Source organism: Stegostoma tigrinum, chromosome 3 (assembly GCF_030684315.1).
Source record: "Stegostoma tigrinum isolate sSteTig4 chromosome 3, sSteTig4.hap1, whole genome shotgun sequence".
NCBI lineage: Eukaryota > Metazoa > Chordata > Chondrichthyes > Orectolobiformes > Stegostomatidae > Stegostoma > Stegostoma tigrinum.
In genome coordinates this window covers 122,991,453-123,014,175 of record NC_081356.1, presented here as the reverse complement: position 1 = coordinate 123,014,175, position 22,723 = coordinate 122,991,453, and the positions used below count along the sequence as shown (strand labels likewise).

Genomic DNA, 22,723 nt, shown 5'->3' with positions numbered 1-22,723 from the left:
ACTTGACCATGTATAATGAGATAGAAACTGAGATGTGATCAAGTCTGGAATTGCATGCTCATAATGTTTAACTCCAAGACCAAATACATATTAACTTAATCATCGCTCTTTTCCATTGGTTTTCTGCAATAGAGCACAAAGCCTTTCCTATAAATATCTCCAACTCAAGACTTTCCACCTTTGCCCTTTGTGAAATTAAATAATTTTTGAAGTCTTGAATTTCAAGAATTCAGAATCTTTTTTATGAAAGATACAAATGAAAGGATATTTTTGAAGAACAAGGCTTGATTGGTAGTCAAATATCTCGTGACAAATTCTTGTTTACGGGAGATCACCTGACTGGATTTACAGGTGTCATGTTACAATGTATCTCTTGGATTTTGGTCGGACTAGCTCTGGTGCTGGTTCTGAGGAAGCTGGAACTGGTACAAGTGCATAACAAAGTGTGAAGCTGGATGAAAGGGTCTAGGCCCAAACCATCAGCTTTTGTGCTCCTGAGATGCTGCTTGGCCTGCTGTGTTCATCCAGCTCCACACTTTGTTATCTTGGATTCTCCAGCATCTGCAGTTCCCATTATCACTGGTACAAGTGGGTAGCTTTTGGCCAGGCATAGGCCCAGGCCCAGGCCCAGGCCCAATGTTCTTGGGTTGCACAGTGTGTTGCCCAGATTGCGAAATAAAGTTTGGATGACTAATAAGATTTAAAATATATGTCTAAAGGCTTTGTATCTTAATGTACAGAGAATTTGCAATAAGCGCAAATAGATATGATACAGTTGCAAGTACAGAGACAAAGCTGCGTGATGAAGGAAGATAGGGATTGAGGATCCCAGGAGTATTCAATATTTAGGAAGGACAGACAAAAACAAAAAGGTGATGGGGTAACATTTTTAGTAAAAGATTTAATGCTTTAATGAAGCATGTTATTAGCTGAGATGATAATGATGAGGAATCTGTTTAGGTGGAGGGAAGAAATTTCAAAGGGCAGAAAACATTGTTGGGGTCATCCATAGGCCCTCAAACAATGGTGGAGATGCAAGGGAAGGCATTGAACAAGCAATCAGAGATGGGTGAAATAAAGGGCACAACTTTAATCATGGTTCACTAATTAACTGACAGATATAAAAAATGAAGCTAGCAAAATTGCGGAGGAGGACGTCCTGAAATGTGTACATGATGGAGTTTTAGATCAAGAGTCTGCAGTACCAAACAAAGAAAAGACTATTCTAGAGAAGGCACATGTACAGTAAGAACAGATTAATTAACAAATCTTGTTCTGTACAGTCCCTTGGGAAAGAGTGACCATAATAAGATAGCATTCTTCATTAAGATGGACAGTGAAGTAGCTGAGTTTGCAACGAGGCTCCTGAATCTAGTCTATTTTTATAACTCAATTGTCAACAACATCCTGGTAAATCTTATCTGAATCCTCTCCAGTTTCATAATATTCTTCCTGGAATAGGGTGATCAGAACTGGGCACAATAGTCTAGAAGAGATCTCACCAACATCTTGTACAACCTGAACATGATGTTTTAACTCCTATACTCAAAAGGTTTGAGCAATGAAGGCAAGTGTGCCAAATGCTTTCTTAACTGCCCTGTCTACTTGTTACATAATTTTCAAAGAATCATATACCTGAACCCCAAGATCTATCTGTTCTACAACATTGCCCAGAGTCTTACCAATAGTTGTGTAAGTCCTGCCCTTTATTGTTTTACCAAATGCAATACCTCACATTTATTCAATTAAACTCCATCTGCCACTCCTCAGCCCATTGACCCTATTGAACAAGCTGTCTTTGTAATCTTTGATAACCTTCTTCATTGTCCATTGTAGCACCAATTTTGGTGCCAACTGCAAACTTACTAACATGCCTTTTAGATTCTCGTCCAAATCATTTATATAAATGACAAGCAAAAGTGGGCCCACTATCGATCCCTTGGAATACTGCTGGTCTCAGGCCTCCAGTTTGAAAACTAACCCTCTGCCACCACCCTCTGTCTCCTGTAAAGCTAATTTTGTATTTAATTAGCAATGTCATCCTGAATGCCATGTGATCCAATTTTCCTAATGAGTCTCCCATGCAGAACTTTATCAAAGGCTTCAGTGATAATGGGAACTGCAGATGCTGGAGAATCCAAGATAACGAAATGTGAGGCTGGATGAACACAGCAGGCCAAGCAGCATCTCAGGAGCACAAAAGCTGACGTTTCGGGCCTAGACCCTTCATCAGAGAGCTTCACTTCATCAAAGGCTTCACTGAAGTCTAAGTAAACAATGTCTACCCCTCTGGCCTGACAAATCTTTTTGGTTGCTTTCTTAAAAACCTCAATCAAGTTTGTGAGACATAATTTCAACTAAAAAAAACTGGTGACCAGTAGAAAGTAAAGAGTAGGGGTAAGTGTGTTTTTTTCTGGTTAGTGGTGTGCCTCAGGGATCAGTGTTGGGACCACAATTGTTTACAATTTACATAGATGATTTGGAGTTGGGGACTAAGTGTGGTGTGTCAAAATTTGCAAAGACACTAAGGTGAGTGGTAGAGCAAAGTGTGATGAGACACTGAAAGTCTGCAGTGGGATATAGATAGTTTAAGTGAGTGGGCAGAGATCTGGCAGATGGAGTACAATGTTGATAAGTGTGAGGTCATCCATTTTGGTAGGAATAACAGCAAAATGGACTATGTTTTAAATGGTAAAAAATTGCAGCATGCTGCTGTGCAGAGGGACTTGGGTGTCCTTGTGCATGAATCACTAAAAGTAGGACAGTAAGTGCAGCAGGTAATTAAAAAGGCAAATGGAATTCTGTCTGCCATTGCTAGAGGGACGGAGTTTAAAAACAGGGATGCTCTGTTGCAGTTGTGTAGGGTCCTGGTGAGGCCACAGCTGGAGTCCTGTGCAGTTCTGGTCTCCCTGCTTGAGAAGAGATACACTAGCACTGGAGGAGGTGCAGAGGAGATTCACTGGGTTGATTCCAGAGTTGAGAGGATTGGATTATGAGGAGAGACTGAGTAGACTGGGATTATACTCACTGGAATTCAGAAGAATGAGGGGAGATCTTACAGGAACATATAAGATTATGAAAGGAATAGATAAGGTAGAGGAAGGGAGGTTGTTTCCGCTAACAGGTGAAAATAGGACTAGAGGGCATCACCTCAAAATGAAGGGAAGCAGATGTTGGACTGGGGTCAGGAGGAACTTCTTCACCCAAAGGGTTGTGAATCTGTGGAATTCTCTGTTTAGTGAAGCGGTAGAAGCTACCTCGCTGAATGTTTTTAAGGCAAGGCTAGATAAATTTTTGAACAGTAAAGGAATTAAAGGTTATGGTTTGCGGGCGGGTAAGTGGAGCTGAGTCTCAAATACATCATCTATGATCTTATTAAATGGCGGGGCAGGCTCGAGGGGCCAGATGGCCTACTCCTGCTCCTAGTTCTTATGTTGTGATTTCCCTCCCACAAAGCAATGCTGACTATCACTAATCAGTCTTTGCCTCTCCAAATGTATGTCACTCCTATCTTTCAGAATAACCTTCAACGACTTAGCCACCACTGATGTCAGACTCACAGGTCTGATGTTCCCGGGCTTCTCCTTGCAGCCTTTGTTGAATGAAGGCACAATATTAGCCACCCTCTGGTCCTCCTGCACCTCACCCACGGTTACACAGGATATAATATTTCTGCTGGGGCCCCTCAATTTCCTCCCTAAAATCCCACAAAGTCCTGGTATATGTTTGATCATGTTCTGGAGATTAATTCAACTTCATGTTTTTTGAGGCCTCTAGCACTTTCTCTTCTGTAACGTGAAATGATTCTGAAACAACAATATTTGTTTCCCTGAATTCTCTAGCCTCCATTTCTTCCGCTTTGGAGAGATCCAAGCTTCTGATGTACAAAAAGGGAGAACACAAGAGCTCAGTTAATATTAAGTGGCTGCTCATGTACAATTCAAACATCAGAGAATCCTAACTGCATGGAAGATCAAACAGAATATTATTTTTGTATCAACAGATTGACAAGCTTTGAAGCTTCACTCAATTACTCTGGATGGCAAGTGGCAATGCAACAAGCCTGAGGAAGGCTGTAATGCTGACTGGCATGTAATTCTGTTATTCTCTGTCCTGAAGGAGGGTCACTAGACACGAAACATTAACTCTGAATTTTCTCTATAGATGCTACCAGACCTGCTGAGTTTTTCCAGCAATTTGTTTTTGTTTTGTTAACCAAAGTTAACCCAAGAAATGCTCTGGGACTAACAAAAGGAAATCTGCCATCCTTACCTGGTTTGGCCTTTTGATTTTAATTCATACTCAGAATCTGGGTGTTGTTGGCTGAGCCAGCATTTAATGCACATCCCTAACTGTCTTTGGAGAAGATTATGGTGAGCTATGCTCTTGAACTGCTACAGTTCGTTCAGTGTAGGTAGACCCACCCTATTGTAAGTGAGCATTCTCCAAAATTTTGACCTAGTCACATGGGTATGTTTCTTGAACCAGATACAGAATGGATTGAAAGGGAACGTACACAGTCCTCTCATGTATCTGCTGTCCTTGTCCTCTTGATAGCGGTTGTGGGTTTGGAAGGTGCTGGTGAAGGAACTTTGTTGAATTTCCGCATTGCATCTTGTTGATGGTACACTCTCTCCCTTATGTACTCAATGCTTTCGACACAGTTTTAAGCAGAAAGCCAGCGGAGTGGTGTCCCCTGCCCCAACAGCCCAGGACACATCTGTTCTCTCTGTCACCGCTTGTAGATGTCAGATTGACCTTCTTGAGAGTCAACCCAAGGAAAGCATCTTGCCCAGGCTCAGTCCCCGGCCAAGCACGCAGATCCTTGTAGTCCAGCTAGCCGACACGTTCACTGACATCTTTAAGCTCTCCCTCCTACAAACTAAAGTCCCCACCTGCTTCAAGTAGACCACCATCATCCCAGTACAAAAGAAAGCACAAGCAATGTTCCTGAACAAGTACCGCCCGGTGGCTCTGATCTCCATAATCATGAAGTGCTTTGAAAGGCTGGTCATAGCCCACATCAACTCTAACCTCCCAGCCTGCCTCAATCCCCTGCAATTTGCCTACCAAAGTACCAGGTCCACAGCGGACACCATTTCCCGAGCCTAGCACTCATCCCTGGAACGTCTGCATACCTACATCAGGTTCCTACTCATTAACTACAGCTCCACCTTCAACACCATTATCCCCTCCTGACTAATCTCAAAACTCTGAGACTTATGTCTCAGCTCCTCCCTCTGCAACTGAATCCTCAGCTTCCTGAGCTACAGACCACAATCGGTGGAGACAGACAACAGTATCTCCTTGTCAATAATCCTCAACACTGGCGTCCCACCAGGATGCATTCTCAACCCCTCAATGTACTCCTGTACACCCACGACTGTGTAGCCAAATTTCGCCTGAACAGCATCGACAAGTTTATTCATGACGCCACCGCGGGAGGACGCATATTAAACAATAATGAGTCAGAATTTGGAAAGGAAGTGGTGTAATGCTAAAAATCTCTCACAATATCAGAAAAACAAAACTAATCATCGACTTCAGGGAGAAAGGAGGAGGACGCGCCTCCATCTACATCAATGGAGCTGAGGTGCAGAGGGGCGAGAGTGTCAAGTTCCTAGGAATGACCATAACCAAAAATCTGCCCCGGACTTCCAACATAAATGCAAGTATCGAAAAGGCTCAACAAGGATTCTTCTTCCTCAGGCAGCTTAGGAAATTCAACATGTCCATAAGGACCCTCACCAACTTTTACAGATGCACAATAGAAAGCATTCTGTCTGGGTGCATAATGGCCTAGTATGGCAAATACTCTGCCCAGGGCAGTAAGGAGCTACAGAAAGTTGTGTGCCCAGCCCAGACCATCACAGAAACCAACCTCCCACATGGACTCTACTTAGACTTCTCATTGGTGCAGAAAGGCTGCCAACATCAGTAAATATTCGTCCTACACCAGGTGTGCTCTCCTACAACGTCTTCCATCAGGCAGAAGATACTTGAACATGTGCACCAACCGGTTCAAGAATAGTTCTTTTCTGCTGTTATTAGTCTGCTGAATGGACCCTCTAACTTTGAAAAATGTTGATCTTGCTTTGTGCGCCTCCTGTGTAACCACGACCTTGTGTACCTCGCTCCACCTAAGCACCCTATGATCTGTGTGTCCTTGTTTGCTATGATCTGCTCGTACTGCTCGCAAAACAAAGCTTTCCACTGTACTCAGGTATATGTGACTACAATAAATCAAATCAAATCATCAAATAAATCAATCAAATGCATTAATGGTGGAGAGAGTGAATGATTGTGGACGTAGTGCTAACCAAGTAGGCTGCTTTGACCTGGATGGTGTCAAACTTCTTGAGTATTGTTGGAACTGTATCCAACCAGGCAAGTGGAGAGTATCCCACCACGCTCTTGTGCCTTATAGATGGTAGACATGATTTAGCACATCAGGAGATGAGTCATTGACTGAAGGATTCCTAGCCTCTGATCTGCTCTTGTATTTATATGTATTTACTGTATTTATATCACTAGGTCAGTTCAGTTTCTGATCAATAGTAACCGCCCAGGATGTTAGCAGTGGGGAATTCTGAGAAGGTATCCCATTGAATGTCAAGGTATGACGGTTAGATTCTGTCTTTTTGGCGATGGTTATTGCCGAGCACCTGATTCCCACAAATACAACTTATCACTTGTCAGCCCAAGCTTAGATGGTTTTGCTGCAGTTAGACGTAAATTTCCTTAGTATCTGAATGGTCACGAATGGTGCTGAACATTGCATAGTTATTAGCGGACACCCCGTCTTCGGACCTTTGATGGAGGGAAGGTCATTGATGAATGAACTAAAAAGATGGTCATTAGGATACTGCCCTCAGAAACTGCTGCAGAGATGTTCTGGAGAAGACATCTAGCAATCTTTTCTGCCTCTGGTTTTGCCAGGCACAGACTCCAGCCAGCAGAGACAGATCCTAGATTCTCATTGACTTATTTTATTTGGACTTCTCAATGCCACAATGTATCAAATTTAGCCTCCAAGCTGTTCCTGTTCTTGGTCCTTGCATTACTGCAAACATTTTCCCACCCCCACTAACTTGGTCCACTGTCTATCCATTTTAAGTAAACAATTAGAGATACGTTCTTACCTGCTAAAGATGCCGTGTTCACAATAACTCCTCCTTTACCCCCATTCTCCTTGCTCATGTATTCCAGAGCTATGTATGTCCCTCTTATCACGGAGGTCTGGCATTTAAAAATTACAATTTGATTTAAAATCAATTAAGAACTCAGCTACCTACTGATAAAGTGTAAATATGGGTTAGGTGTTGAGTGACAGGATTTATTCTGTACACATCAGCAGCACGGTGCCTCAGTGGTTAGCACTGCTACATCACAGCACCAGGGACCTAGGGGATCCCACACTTGGGCAACCGTCTGCGTAAAGTTTGCACATTCTCCCTGTGATTGAATATTTTCCCTCGGGTAGTCTGATTTCCTGCCACAGTTGCAAAATATGCAGATTAGGTGGACTGGCCATGTTAAATTGCCTTTAAGTGTCCATGGATTTGTAAGGTAGGTGAGCTAGCCATGGGAAATGCAGAGTTACAAGGCTAGGGTAAGGGAATAGGTCAGGGTGGGATGCTTTCTAGAATGTTGGCATGGACTCAATGGGTCGAATATCTTGCTTCCATTCTGTAGGATTTTTACGATTCCTACATTAACCATGTAAATATATTTGTTTCCTGGCAATGAACACATATTTCCATAGTTTGGAAACTTGTCACATGCTATGCACAACATTTCCAGCGCAGGGATGATTATATCAGTAATACAGAAAGGCTACTACATAGAAACAGACTATAAGGGCAGAAGTAGGTCATTCAGCATTTCAAGCCTGATCTGCCAGATGACCACGAGGAGTAGGCTGATTTGCCTCTCAAGCCTGCTCCACCATTCAGTAGAATCATGGTTGATCCAATATTCATCACGTCCACTTTCCCGCACTTCCCGATAACTCTTCATTGCCCTTCTGATCAAGCATTTATCCATCTCAACCTTAGGTCTTCACCCAGAACTCCCCGGCAAGGAGTTCCAAAGAATCACAACTCTTTGAGAGACAGTATGCAGATCTGGGCTGAGAAATGGCAGATGGAGTTCAACCTGGATAAATGCGAAGTGATGCATTTTGGAAGGTCGAACTTAAGTGCTGAATATAGGATTGAAGGCAGGGTTCTCGGCAGTGTGGAGGAACAGCGGGATCTTAGTGTTCAAGTGCATAGCTCCCTCAAAGTTGCCACCCAGGTGGATAAGGTTGTTAAAAAAGCATATGGTGTTTTGGCTTTCGTTAACAGGGGGATCAAGTTTAAGAGCCGCGAGGTTTTGCTGCAGCTCTACAAAACCCTGGTGAGACCACACTTGGAATATTGTGTCCAGTTCCGGTCGCCCTATTATAGGAAAGATGTGGAAGCTTTGGAGAGGGTGCAAAGGAGGTTTATCAGGATGCTGCCTGGACTGGAGGGCTTGTCTTACAAGGAGAGGTTGACTGAGCTCGGACTTTTCTCTCTGGAGAGAAGGAGGAAGGGAGGTGACCTGATCGAGGTGTACAAGGTAATGAGAGGCATGGATAGAGTTGATAGCCAGAGAACTTTTCCCCAGGGCAGGATTGACTGCCACCAGTGGTCATAGTTTTAAGGTGTTAGGAGGAAGGGTTAGGGGAGACGTCAGAGGGAGGTTCCTCACCCAGAGAGTTGTGAGCGCATGGAATAGTTTGCCAGTGGTAGTCGTGGAGGCAAGTCATTAGTGACATTTAAGCGACTGCTGGACATGCACATGGACAGCAGTGAATTGAGGGGAATGTAGGTTAGGTTATTTTAATTTTGGATTAGGATTAATCCACGGCATAATGAAGGGCCTGTACTGTGCTGTGCTTTTCTATGTTCTAAGAGAAACCTCCTTATCGCAGTTTGAAATTGGCACCCCTTTATTCTGAGACTATGCCCTCCATTCCTCAACTCCCCCATGAGAGGAAGCATCCTCTCAGCATGTACCCTGTCAAGCCTCTTAAGAATTCCCAGAACCAATGAGATCCTCTCTCACACTTTGCAACTTCAGTGAGTTGAGACAGAATCCGTTTAGCCTTTACTCATAAGACAATCAATATGATTATGACAGTTGAAGATCTTAGAGTAGAGAAGGTTAAGATTAATCAGTTTTTAACATTTTAAGAACTTTGGTCATCTAGAAGAAACAATGCGATGAAAAGAAGTGATGTCTTTTAGGCGAGGAAATCTACCATTCTTGCCTGGCATCACCTAAGTAGCAACATGGTTGACCCTAAGCTGTCCTCTGAGTAAAAAGAGATTGGCAAAAAAAAAAATTGCTGGCCTGAAAAGCAACATCCATGCCCCTTAAACGAATGACTGAATGGACAAATGAAAAAGGAAAGTTTCCATCAGCAGCTTAGTCTTTTATCAGAGGGTATGTGTTATAGATAATTCGCAAAATAAAGTAGTCAGGGTTTTTCTTACACTCAGGTAGTTGTGATATCACTGAAAGTTTGGTGGCAGAGAATGCGACATGGACTTTTATGGTGGAGTTAGATATATCTGAAAAAGAGAAATTTGTAGGGCGATGGAGAAAGAGCAGGATTGTGGGATCACTAGGATAGTGCTCCAAACAGCCAGCACACACAAGACAAGCTGATCATATCTTACAAAGCAGGATTTTTTTTTAATTTTTGAAAAATTATATGCAATCAAAAATTTCCTGTGCAGTGAGAGATCAGTGAATCGTCACTAGGAGATGGCGATTGTCATACAATTTCATCAGATTCGCCAATGTTCTTTAGAGAAGGAAATCCATCTTCCTTACCTGGTCTGGCCTGCATGTGACTAATCCTACAGCATTGTGATTGACTAATAACTGTCCTCTGCACAATTATGGACAGGCAATACATTATGACTCAGCTGCAATGCCCATATCCAGTGAACGAGTTAAAAAAAACCTGACAGAAGTAACTCAGTACATGGACGTCTGATTGAATGCAGCCACAGCCCAGAATATTTTACTTCAAATGAAATGTGGTGGCACAGAAAATTAAATCAATAAGGTACTAATTTTCAACTGTGAATTAAGTGCCTGATTCCAAGTTTTACTCACTGGTAAACATGTTATTGTACTGAATTATAGATCGTACGGTGTGGACTGTCGCCAATAGTAATTTTGTGATCTTGCTGCAAGAAAAAAAATGTTTGCATTTTGGCTCCCTCTTGAATTGTCTGGTACCAGGACTGAAATTTTATCCAGATTATTAACAATAAGAAATGCATAATTTAAATTGGTCCACATGACACTTCCAAAACAACAGACTGAAAATATAATTCTGTGCAATTACTAAACAATTTGAATTTGAAGTGGTGTAACTCTGCAAGTAGAAGGGTGTAACTGTGGTGGTCAAGATCTTTAATTTCTTACCAAATTAATATTAATTGTTTGTTCCCAGTTGTTCTCATTGTTTATTCCGGCATTGTTGCACACTATATCCAAACTTCCAAAGAGATCTATCGTCTTCTTAAATGCACCTATAAGCAAGATAGAATCAGACAGTAGCACACAAGAGGCTGTCTTTGTTATCTGGTCTGAGCTAGCTCTACCAAACACCAAACCAGTTAGAGATAGCAAAGTCTGGAGCTGGATGAACACAGCAGGCCAAGCAGCATCTTAGGAGCACAAAAGCTGACGTTTCGGGCCAGTTAGTCCCATTTTCTTGCCTATTCCCCATGCCCCTGAAATTTTTTACAAGTATTTATCATATTTGCTATTGAACTCCACTGTTTAATTGATTTCCACTACACTTTTGTTCCAAAACTTAACAATGCTTTGAATAAACATAAGGACATAGGTAAAATGTATAGCTACTGCAGAGTGGAAGTGATTTTCCTTATGTTGAATCGTGTCCTATGGTTCTTTTACGGTCTTGTCTACAAGCTGCAAAGCCAGAGTTTGTCCACTTTTCCTCTTTCCAGAAAGTTCTGTTCGATTAAAGGTCAATTAACTGGACACCGCAGAACAATTCCACGATTAAGAACCTTGCTGGGTCAGGCCCCTGTGGCAAGCTCAACAGTGACACTGGGGAGGCTGTGGCTGCTGATGGTAATACACCCACACAATGCTGCTGATGGAAGTGGGACCCAGTCACCTCCGAGTGATGGTGGGAGGAAAGGTGATAGGGATGGGAATTGGCAGCATTTACAGGGGTTGGCTCTCAGCGAAAGGGCTGGGGGTACCCGATCAAGCACTGAGAGACTGACAACAAAGGAATTTCCTCCCTTAAATGTATTTCCTCAAATGAACAAGCCTTTGCTGGGTCAATACAAGTGGCACCTTTGAGTGTTCATTACTTGCCTCCTCCAGGGTCTCAGTCAGCAGTAGGGTATGCAGGCCATGCAGGGGCTTTCCTACTCCAGATCTGCTTCGGGGAGAAGCCAGCGCTAGACATTCTACTGACTGACTAAAACAGTCTAGCAGCACCAAATCTGCCATGGAAGGAAGCATTCCATTCTGGTTATTGTGCCAGATGACTAAAATGACGCTTTAGTGAAACATATATGACTCTTGGGTTCATTGGTGACTTGACAGAATAGGTGCAGACAGGGTTGTTACTCCTGGTGGGAGACATGGGGTCACATATTTAAGACAGAGATGAGGAGGAATTTCTTTTCTCAGAAAGTTGTGAATCGGTGGAATTCTTTATTGCAGAGAGTTGTGGAAGCTATGGTATATTTAAGGTTGAGGTAGTCAGATTTTTCATGATTCAAAGGTTACAGAAAAATGGCAGTAAAGTGCATTTGAGGATGATCGGGTCAGCCCTAATCATGCTGAGTGTCAGAGCTATAATGGGTCGAATGGTCCACTCATACCTCTACATCTTTTAGTCTTAATCCCAATCACTTTCAGTCTGTGCCCTCTCATTATGGAACCTATCTTATTATTGACTATCTAAACCAGTCATGCTTTTAAACACTCCCACAAACTTCCTTGCACCCTTCTCTCAAAGAGCTTTGCTGGAAAACAGTCCTTTTTCATATTTTTGGCAGTGTTCAATTGTTCCTGGGCAGTGTAAATGTCACTGCTCAATATAAATCAAAAAATATCAGAGAGAGTGGATGAATTCTCTCATGAACCTGCTTTACAATGTAGCTTTACTACATAAACAGTATGATATAGAATCTTAGAGTCATACCACACAGAAGCAGATCCTTCAGTCCAACTAGTCCACATCAATCATGTTCCCAAACAAAACTAGTCCCACTTGCCTGCGTTTGCCCATATCCTTCAAAACTTTTCCTATTCATGAACATATCCAAATAAACATTGTAACTGTGCCCGTTTCCACCACTTCCTCTGGCAGATCATTCTACACAAGAGCCACTCTGTAAAAAAGTTTCCCCTCATGTCCTTTTTAAATCTTTCTCCTTTCACCTTAAACATATGCTCCCTGGCCTTGAAATCGCCCACCCTCAGGAAAAGTCCCCCACTATTCACCTTATCTCCACCCCTCATGATTTATACACCTATAAGATCACTCCATTTTAAACCCACACATATATCTCTCCTAAAAAGATTAACCAGGGAAAGACTAGGGACCAAGAGGGCAACCTGTGTATGATGCCACAGGAAATTGGAACGGTGCTGAATAAATACCTCTTTTTGGTCTTCTTTACTCTGGAAAAAGAGAACGTAGGTACGGAATTCAGAAAAAGGGACTGTGAGGAGCTCGCACAATTTGACATATGAGATGAGGGTGTATTTCATGAACAGAAGGACACTTCTGCCTAGAGGAACAGAGGGGTCTTGGGGTATTTATTCCTTAAGTCAGCAGAACATGTGAATAGGATGGTTGATAAGGCATATGGGACACTTGTTTATATAGGTGTGGCCAGAATATCAGAGCAAGGAGGTAATGTTTGAGTTGTACAGACAATTGGTCAAGCCACAGTTGGAGTACTGAGTGCCGTTCTCATCACCTCATTACAGGAAGAATGTGATAGCACTAGAGGGATACAGATGGGGTTCACCAGGATGTTGCCTGGGATGGTGAAATTGAGTTATAAGATTAGATGGGCTTGGGGTTGTTTTCTTGAGAACAGAGAGTACGGAGGGGGGAATGATTGAGGCGTATGACATTACGAAGGGCATGGGCAGGGTGAATAGAGAGCAACTGTTCCTCTTGGTTGAGGGGTCAATCACGATGTGGCATTGTTTCAAGGTAAGGGGCAGAAGATTCTATGGGGATTTGGGGAAAAAATACTCAGGGGATGGTGGGAATCTGGAATGCACTGCCTGGGAGCATAGTTGTGGCTGGAAACCTTACATCCTGTAAAAAATATTCGGATGAGCACTTCAAATATCATAACATTCAAGGATATTGAACGAGTACAGGAAACTGGGATTAGCGCATTTTTCGTGATATATATGTCACTGCAGATTCCATGGGCCTAAGGGCCTTCGCTGCACTGCAAGAATCTATGAATTCATCAGTGTCTTTGATATTTTGAATTTCCATTGCATTGGACCCAGAATGTCGTTACTGACCTGGCTTTTATGTAATCTTTACTCCACAGACCAGATACACATCATTTAAACAGAAATATGGCACCTCCTTTTAATAGAAAGGTATTAAAAAAACTTCAGACTTTTTGAAATAATGTACAGCTGTCAAACAGCTGTAATTATCATCACTGTTTAAAAACATGCGTATTCAAAAAGGCACTTGAATTTATATAGCACCTTTCATGACCACCGGTTATTTCAAAGCGTTTTGCAAACTGTCAAAAGTATTTTCCGTGATAATGGGAACTGCAGATGCTGGAGAATCCAAAATAATAAGATGTGAGGCTGGATGAACACAGCAGGCCAAGCAGCATCTCAGGAGCACAAAAGCTGACGTTTCGGGCCTAGACCCTTCATCAGAGCGTCATTGCTGTTGTAATTGTTGCGACAATCAACTTGTGCACAGCAAGCTCCCACAAACAGCTATTTGATAATGATGAACTCAGCCGTTTTTGTGACAGATAAATAGTCATCAGGACCACTTCTCCAATAAATGGGAAAAGGAATCCGCAGCTTCCATCTGAAAGGGCCGATGGGGTTTCAGTTTAATATGTCACTCCTCACTACTGTACTGCTGTGAGAACCTCAGTCTGTGTTTCAAGACTCGAAGAGTATTCCAAAACAAGCACAGTCCAGCTGTACCACAGCGAACAGAAACTGGCAGATTCCTCATCTAACATTGCGTTAATAACGTCAGAGGGAATCATTAAGCGTGAAGACGTCACACATTAAGATTACTTCTGTTCGGTATAAATACAAGTATGTAAGACTATGTAAAGCTCGCTCAAACACTTACCTATTTACCAAGAGAAACAAACATAAACTGTTTCAGCGCCGAATACAATTAGCACAACTCAGAAGTGGGACAAGCCCTGGTGCTGAGCCACCTACATTTTAATTCTTCCTCTGCTCCCACGTTGCATGCGATAAATAAACTGCGAGCAGCATCAAAATCCCTATCCAATGCCTTCTTGCAGGCTTCACCAGCGCTCCGGTTCAAATCCAGCAGAGCCACCTGGTCATGAAGAGGAATAGGAGGGGGGCAGGAGAAAAATGGGGAGGGGGACGAGACAGAGACACACAGGGAACACAGAGAGAGTATGAAACAGAGAGAGAGACACAGTCAAGGGAGCAGAGAGAGAAAGAGACAGGGGAAGAGAGAAAGAGAAGGGGAAAGAGTTGGGGTGAAGAGAGAGACGTTGTGAGGGGGGGGGTTAGAGAGAAAGAGGGAGAGAGAGTGAAGGGATCAGAGAGGGAGATTGCAAAGGAAAGAGAGCGAAGAGGTAGAGAGAGAGAATGAATGTGGGAAGACAGAAACGGAGGGAGACAGAAAAGAGAGGAGAGAAAAGGAGAAGAGAGAAGGGGAACAGAGAGAGAGAGAAGTTGGGGGAAGAGTTGGGGAGAGAAGTGGGGTAGGGGGATAGAGAGAAGGGGAAAGAGTCCGGGAGAAGAGTCGCGGGGGCGGGTGTGGGTGAGTCAGATGGAGAGACAGCGGGCAGTGGGGAACGAGAGAGTAAAAACAATTAGTTTGAACCTGACAAGCCATGAAGGGTGAGCAGCCGCGCTGGCTCGGAGAGGGGCAGAGCTGTACCTTCGCTCCGTGTCTGAGCAGCGCCTCGGTGAACGATCTGCCGATGCCCTGAGCTGCTCCAGTCACCAGCGCCACTTTCCCAGTCAGATCCATGAGAGATGTGTGAGCTCCCGAAGTCCCAGCACCGAGCCCCCAGGCTGCTCGCTCACAGCCGGTCCTACAAGCTGGAAACAAACTGTTCCTGTGCAAACTTTATCAACTTGATCCTCTCTGTCTGTGTGCAATGCACGGTGTGTGCTCTCCTGATCTCCCCTCGGTGTTTATATCACATGTAATGCGTCAGGGACGGTCACTAATCAACCCATCAAAACCAAAATACATTTCTAGCCCTCTCTCCATGCACACGGGGTCATTGCGCAGTCCCACCTCCGTGTCTTTGCAGGACAGAATCTGGTTTCAATTCTACTGTGCAGAGACCGAATCATTCAGTCAGATAAACCCGACCGAAGGCTTCAATCACTTGTTAGGAGAAACGAATTCCGGAAGCCAAGTGATCATTCCTAGAAGTGGTCCCACTAAAACCACCTGTGGCCTTGAAAATAAACCCATCTAACTTCTTGTCTTCAAAAGAAGTCTTTCACGCGGCTTGGAACCCAAAGAACAGCAGTTGCTTTCCCATGCCTAACTGAAAGGTGAGCTACCGCCCGGAAGTGTTGGAGCCCATGTGCTGTAGCGACAACCACATGACGGCTTTCGGGGAGGTGGGTTGGCTGCTTTGAGCTGAGAAAGGGCGTTTGGCGGTTCTTGAGTGTTGTTGGAGCCGCACCCTTTCAGGCAAATGGGAAGTATTCCATCACACTCCTGATTTGTTCGTTATACATGGTGGACAGGCTTTGGAAAGTCAGGAGGTGAGCTACACACGGTAGGATTCCTAGCCTCTGGCCTTCTCTGGTCGTCGCAGTATAAATTGGTAATCTCAGTTGCCTGGACTGCTCGTTTCCAAATGGAGTGGGTTAAATTCCAATACTGGCTGAAGTGACCATGAAGAATTCTCAACCTCTCCCCTTGCCTGAGGTGTGGTGACCACCAGTCATAGCTCTGTAGTGAGAGAGCAACCCTCTGCGACAACACAACTGTCTTTTTTTTAATAGTAGTCGCAGTGATATATTGTAATATATTTATGTGGCTGGTTCAGTTTCTGGTATGGATGGTGGAGCTCTCAGTGATTCTAAATACTCTTTAAGTGTCAAAATGAGGTGCCTGGAATGCCTCTTCTTGGAGACTCTCTGTCACTTTAGAGAAATTTCCATTATTTGCCACGAAGCAGCCCAAGTTTCAATACAGTCTTGATCTTACTGTATTTGGTTACGAACTGCTTCAGTCTTTGAGGAGTCACAAATTGTACTGCATACTGTGCAGTAATCAGCAACCAACCCCACTTCTAACCTAATGATAGAGGGAAGGTCATTGTTGAAGTGGAAATTAAAAAAAAGATGGAAATCACAGCAGGTCAGGGAGTATCTGTGGGGAGAGAGCTGACAGCTCTGATGAAGATCTAGACTCAAAACATTAGCTTTTGCTCTCTCCCTGAATGTTGCCTGACCCATTGTGATTTCCAGCATTTTTTGTTTCCAGTGCAGATTCCAAGCTGGAGGAACAACACCTCATTTTCAACAAGGGGACCCTACAGCCCTTCGGACTCAATATAGAGTTCAATATTTTCAGGCCTAATCCTTCTTAACCTAATTTCGGGCGCATATCCTTCTTAACCTTTCCCATTAATATACTCATAAACTTTCTGAAATTTACTGTCCAAAGAATCTCTTAATTGCCTTAAATGGTTAATTTATGCATGAATAAAATATATTTATTAAGTCACTTATGAATTTGCTGGAATGGCTGAAATTTATAAAATTACAGATACAGGAATCAGAGTAAAATCAAATGACATTTGGGAGTCAGCATGAAATGAATGGAGCTGCCACTGCAGCTCGCAGGAGTGATCTTATAACCGAGTTTCTGAACCTCATGTGAAAACAGTGAGGAGAAACAGCTTACCAAGTTTGTTGTCCTAACAGACTTCTATTCTGTCACAGAAATGGTCAGGTTACTTCTAATAGCTTCCCATTGTTGTAGTGTAGGAAACCCAGCACCCAATATGTGCACGTCAAGATCTCATAACCACTCATCACATAATAACCGGCATTCATTTCCTGTCCCTAGTTGCCCTTGAGAAGGTGGTGGTGACCCGCCTTCTTGGACCCCTGCAGTCCACATGTTGTGGGTTGACACACAACATCCTTGGGAAGGGAACACCAGGATTCTGACCCAGCGACAGCAAAGGAATGATGATATATTCCCAAGTCCAGGATAATGAGTTACTTGGAGGTGAACTTGCAGTTGACCATGTTTCCATGTGTCTGCTGTCCTTGTCCTTCTGGATGGAAGTGGTCATGGGTTTGGAAGGTGCTGTCTGAGAAACCTTGATAAATTTCACATTAAGAATACCTGTCATGTTGTATGGTATTATCAGCATGATAAATGAAATAGACTTCAGATAGACTTAGTAGTTCAGGACTGGGCATCCATGAGATGTTGTGGGCTATCAGCAATAGCTGAATTGTACTCTAACATACTCTGCAACCTCATGGCCTTGTCTAGGGGTGTGATATTTCACTATTCACGGCAGTTCCGTTGACACATTAGAAGTTTGTAAATTCACCTCCTTGATCTGGCTGACTTCACACATTGCAAGATGTCTGACTGCACAGAACACATTCTATTTTATAACGAATTACAAAATGTGGTATATGTACAACACTGCAGTCTGTATGAAACATTCAGCGTAAAGCCAAGTTCTTTATTTAAGGGAAACAGTAATGTAGCGGCTGTAAGCTGGAAGGGTGTCTAACTAGATGCCAGTAAAGTCCGCAGGCAATCTCTGCCCTTTGCTTAATTGTTTTCATAACTTGTTTCTTGGATTAGGATGTCATTAGCAAGGCCAGCATTTATTGTTCATTTCTTGTTGCCTTTGCAAAGAAGGTGATGGGTTACATCTTGAACCACTGCAGTCTATGTTGTGTAAGCTTGGCTATGTTCTGTTGGGCAGGGAGTTCCAGAATTCTGCATCAATGATAATGAAAGACTGTCTGCAAAATCTCACATAGGATAGTACAGGCCTTGGAAGGCAACTGAAATCTGCATTTGCTTTCCCAAGTTGTAGATTTTGAGAGTCGAGCAGATTCCTGTCAAATGCAAGAATTTTCTTTAATGAATATGAAAATAGAATTGGATCATTCATTTGAAGTCCATTTTTCAAATGCTTAGCCCTTAACTCTTGATCTGACAAGACTACAAGGCCAGAACTAATGTACACAACAAGATACTTGGGTACCAGTTTCCAAAAGTTTATTCAAAAGTAAAATTATACTGGACAGACTTTAAGAAATGTCTTTACTGCTCTTTTGCTTGTGTTATTACATTCAAGGTTTGGTACCATCAATGCAGTAGGCTTTCTGTTTCTCTCTGGTTTTCTTTTAGAGAATCTCTTGGCTCCTCAACATATATATTCACCTCTAGGATCTCTAATTATTTCTATGCCTTACTGTGTATGGAATTCGCTTTGAAAACCCTTGTTCACCATCAGGCAGAGTTAAATTGGTGCAAACTATGCTCTGATCATTGCAAGACTAATTTAATTTGTTTCAGTGACGATTTCAAAGTGATAGCATATCTATGTGATCAATGAACATAGTACTATTCATAAATTAAAACAGAACATGCTTGACAAACTCAACAAGTATGGCAACATATGTGGAGAGAGAAACTGAGTTAACACTTTGAATACTTTACTATTCTTTGGAGAACTGCCTTATTCATACTGTACAAAACCCTCTGTTCGCTTGCATTCATACAATGTTCATATCGGAGAAATTGCTATTCATTCCATCGAAACAGCTGGATTAGGTTTGTCAGAATCAATACCCCCAGTCTTAATTTTGTAAAAGTTGCTGGAGTTTCCAATGCTTTTTGTCTAAACTCCTTGTACTTTCATCATGCTTTAAAACTATTGCTCAAATTTCTACATTAATAAATTTGATTAGTCAGTGTTGTAAATTAATCAGTATTTTTATAACTCAATCACATGGATAACCTAACTCAATCACTTGGATAAGCTAATCAAGGTTTCAGAATTCATTGTGAGTGATTGATCTGATATAGAGATGTAAAATAATCTAGTTGTTTGCTTAATGTGTGAGTGTCCCAGAGTGAAGTTAAATCTAACCATCTAGAGCTATCTACAAGCATTTGATCGATATTCTAACTCCGCTTATGTATTTTTCTTATATATCCTGACTACAGTTATAAAAATACAAGAGTTTGAACACACATACCAGCAGATTCAAGAGCACCTCCTCCCCTGTTATTATCATACTTTTGAATGGACCCCTCAAATATTAATTCTGATTTCTCTCTTTGCACCTTCTCTGCAGCTATAACACGGTATTTAGTAGTTTGTCCTGAAACCTGATGCACTTTGCAAGGTACAATCTGCCTGTATAGTACACAAAACTACATTTTTCACTCTACTTCAGTACACGTAACAACAATAAATCAGCCAATAAATGGAGTTGTCTAGCATAGAGCCATGGAAGCTTGCTGCATTAGAAACAGCCTTGTGCCCTGCCTTTTTAAGTACTCATCCAGATGCATCTTAAATATTGGAAGAGTATCCATAACACCCTGTCAGGCAGCAGATTATATATATCTCCTACCCTCTGGGTGAAAAAAAATACATCTTCAGATCTGCCCTAAACCATTTGTGGTTCACCTTAAATGTATGTCTTTCTGATCTTGTGTTGCCATGGGGAAGAGATTGTATACCTTAATCATATCCCCCCCTCAGGCTCTTCTGCTTACTAACGCAGCCTATCCAGTCTCTCCTTGTAACTGAGACTCTCCATCCTGGGTAACATCCTGGTGATTCTCCTCAGCACTTTCTCCAGTGCAATCATATCCTTGTGATAGGGTGGCAACCAGAACTGCAAACAGTATTCCACCTGGGGCCGAATCAATGTTTTATAAAGTTGTAACAACTTCCTTGCTCCTATATTCTATACCTCTGCTAATGAAGAAAAGTATCCCATATACCTTCTTCACCACCCTACCCACTTGGTGCACGTGTACACCAACGCCCCTTTGTTCCTCAGCAGTCTCTAAGGACCTACCATTCATTGTGTATATCCTTCCCTTATTAGACCTCCCAAAATGCATCACCTTGCACTTATTAGGATTAAATTCCACCTGCTATCTTTCGTGATTGATTTATAATTATTAATTGAGCTTACATCTACTATTTATGTCAAGTTTCTATCTCCAGTGTGCCAGGTAGTATTTCCTAAATATCTTTCTTAATGGCCTGGCTCGGCCTTTTAGATTATTTATGCTTGACTATTGCTCCCTCACTAGCGAAAAAAAAGGTTTTTCCACGTCAATTCTATAATTTATTTTCAAAAAGCAATTCACCAAATCTCAACTCTGGTGAAAACATGCCTGTTCATGTAGTCTATTTTCATAGTTTGATTCTTGAAGTCCTCACAACGCCACGGTGGTCCATCATTGATTTAGTTCTAAGGACAATCCATCCTTTTCGAGATTTAAAATTTTGACTCTTTTATATTCCAATTCCCTCACTATAAAGCTTAATATTTCATTAGCCATTTTATTTTTTGTACTCATCCACAACCTAAGCATGATCTGTAATAATCCACGCCTAAAAATCTTTAGGCCCTCATTGCTTCTTTGTTTCTTTTTTCTAGTTAATAAATATCCAGATAATTTTTTATTATTTAAACATGGGTGACTTCGCAGTTACCTGGGTTGAAATACATTTACAACTGCTCGCTGAATTTATCTTTGTCTCATTGCAATTTTAAGTTCCCAGCTACACTAACTACAACATTACAATCTTTCTGTCACCGGCAAACTTAAACAAATGGATCTCTGTTATATTGCACAAATAGTTTTGTTTGGTGAAAGGTTGAATATGCTATTTTCACACTGAAATCAAAAATTTTATGCCATAACCTTTGTGTCTATTTTTATTTAAAGTTAGCAGATACTGTTCTTGGCTGTCATTCGCACTTCATTTTGACTTAGGATTTGTTCCTTTATTGTCCTATTACCATTTCCTTCTGCCTTGACTATCATCCTTTTCCAAACTTGTGGAAGTATAACATCATTTGGGGCATGAATAATGTGAATAGTCTAGGGCAGGAGAATACAAAGGTAGAAGGTGTGGATTTAAGGTGAGAGGGGAAAGATTTAAAAGGGATCTAAGGAGCAACTTTTTCACGTAGAAGGTGGCGTGTGTATGAAATGAGCTGACAGAGGAAGTGGTGGAGGCTGGTACAATTACAACATTTAAAAGGCATCTGAATGGGTGTATGAATAAGAAGGATTTAGAGGAATAGGGGCCAAATGTTGCAAAATGGGACTAGATTAATTTCGAATATCTGGTTGGCATGGACGAGTTGGACTGAAGGGTCTGTTTCCGTGCTGTACATCTCCATAACGTTATGATTTAAACTCTCCTACAGTGTATTCTACCTCAGAAATTCCCTCCTCTTCTCTCCTGTCTGCCTCTTTCCCTCCCTCTGCAGTTGCTTTCAGCCTGTTAGAGCTGGGTAATTTTTCCAGTACTGATCAAAGGTTATCAAGGTTTCATGCTAAATCTGTTACAATGCTGCCAGACCTGCTGAATGTTTGGGGCATTTCTATTTCATTTCAGATTTGCAGAATCTGCCATTGTTTTTCTTTCATGCATGTTTCATTTCTGCTGTCTTCTGAAAATGAAAATCCATTTTGCCAATTTCACTTTGGAGTGTTCTGGATGACATGATGCAGTGCTGAATTTGGCCACTGGATGGTGTGCGATCTGGTTTATCTCATTCAAACCCAGCTGCAGGAATCACAAAACACGACCCAGTGACATGACCCAAATATGGACTTTACATGCACTACTTGCACACTAAGCTGACATGAAAATTCAGCATTACTTCAAAGTTAGCAGTGAAAGCACAGCAATATATTTCCACGTCAGGGCGGTGTGTGCCCTGAAAGGGGAATTTTTGAGTGATGGTGCTCCCATGCACTTCATAGAGTCATTGAAATCTGCAGTACAGGCAAATGCCCTTTGGCCCATTAAGTCTGCACTGGTCAAAAACAACCATCTAATCATTCTAATTCCATTTTCCAGTACCTGACACATAGCCTTGTATACCTTGGCACCACAAATGCACATTTAAATACTTTTGAAATGTTATGAAGATTTCTATCTCTACCATCTTTAGAAGCAGTGAGCTCCAGAATCCCATTAACATCCGGGTGAAATTCTTTTACTCAAATGCCCTCTGGGCCTGCTATCCTTTATCTTACATTTATGTCCTCTGGCTATTAATTATCATACCAAGGGGAAATCTTTCCTGTCTAACCTACCTACTGCCTCATAGTGTTAAACATTTCAACTATGTTCCCCTCAGTCTCACCTGCACTCCCCATCACAGGAAACATCCTGGTAGAAAC

The 22,723-nt window shown here is 42.1% G+C and overlaps 1 protein-coding gene across 2 annotated transcripts in view; it reads right to left on the bottom strand.

The window, feature by feature from the left end:
• The window catches only part of LOC125451041 (15-hydroxyprostaglandin dehydrogenase [NAD(+)]-like), a 63,475-nt gene extending 47,602 nt beyond the window's left edge, over positions 1–15,873 (bottom strand). Inside the window, exons 1-4 of one of the 2 annotated variants that reach the window (XM_048527723.2) lie at positions 15,200–15,871; positions 14,500–14,623; positions 10,471–10,577; positions 7,143–7,239 (exon numbers count right to left, since the gene is read on the bottom strand). In XM_048527723.2, the coding sequence (XP_048383680.1) occupies positions 7,143–7,239; positions 10,471–10,577; positions 14,500–14,623; positions 15,200–15,292 (421 nt within the window). In that variant the 5' untranslated portion in view covers positions 15,293–15,871. Of the gene's footprint in view, positions 1–7,142; positions 7,240–10,470; positions 10,578–14,499; positions 14,624–15,199 lie in introns of both variants that reach the window. The other variant, XM_059644865.1, reaches the window with a different exon arrangement.
• Positions 15,874–22,723: the final 6,850 nt, after the last annotated feature.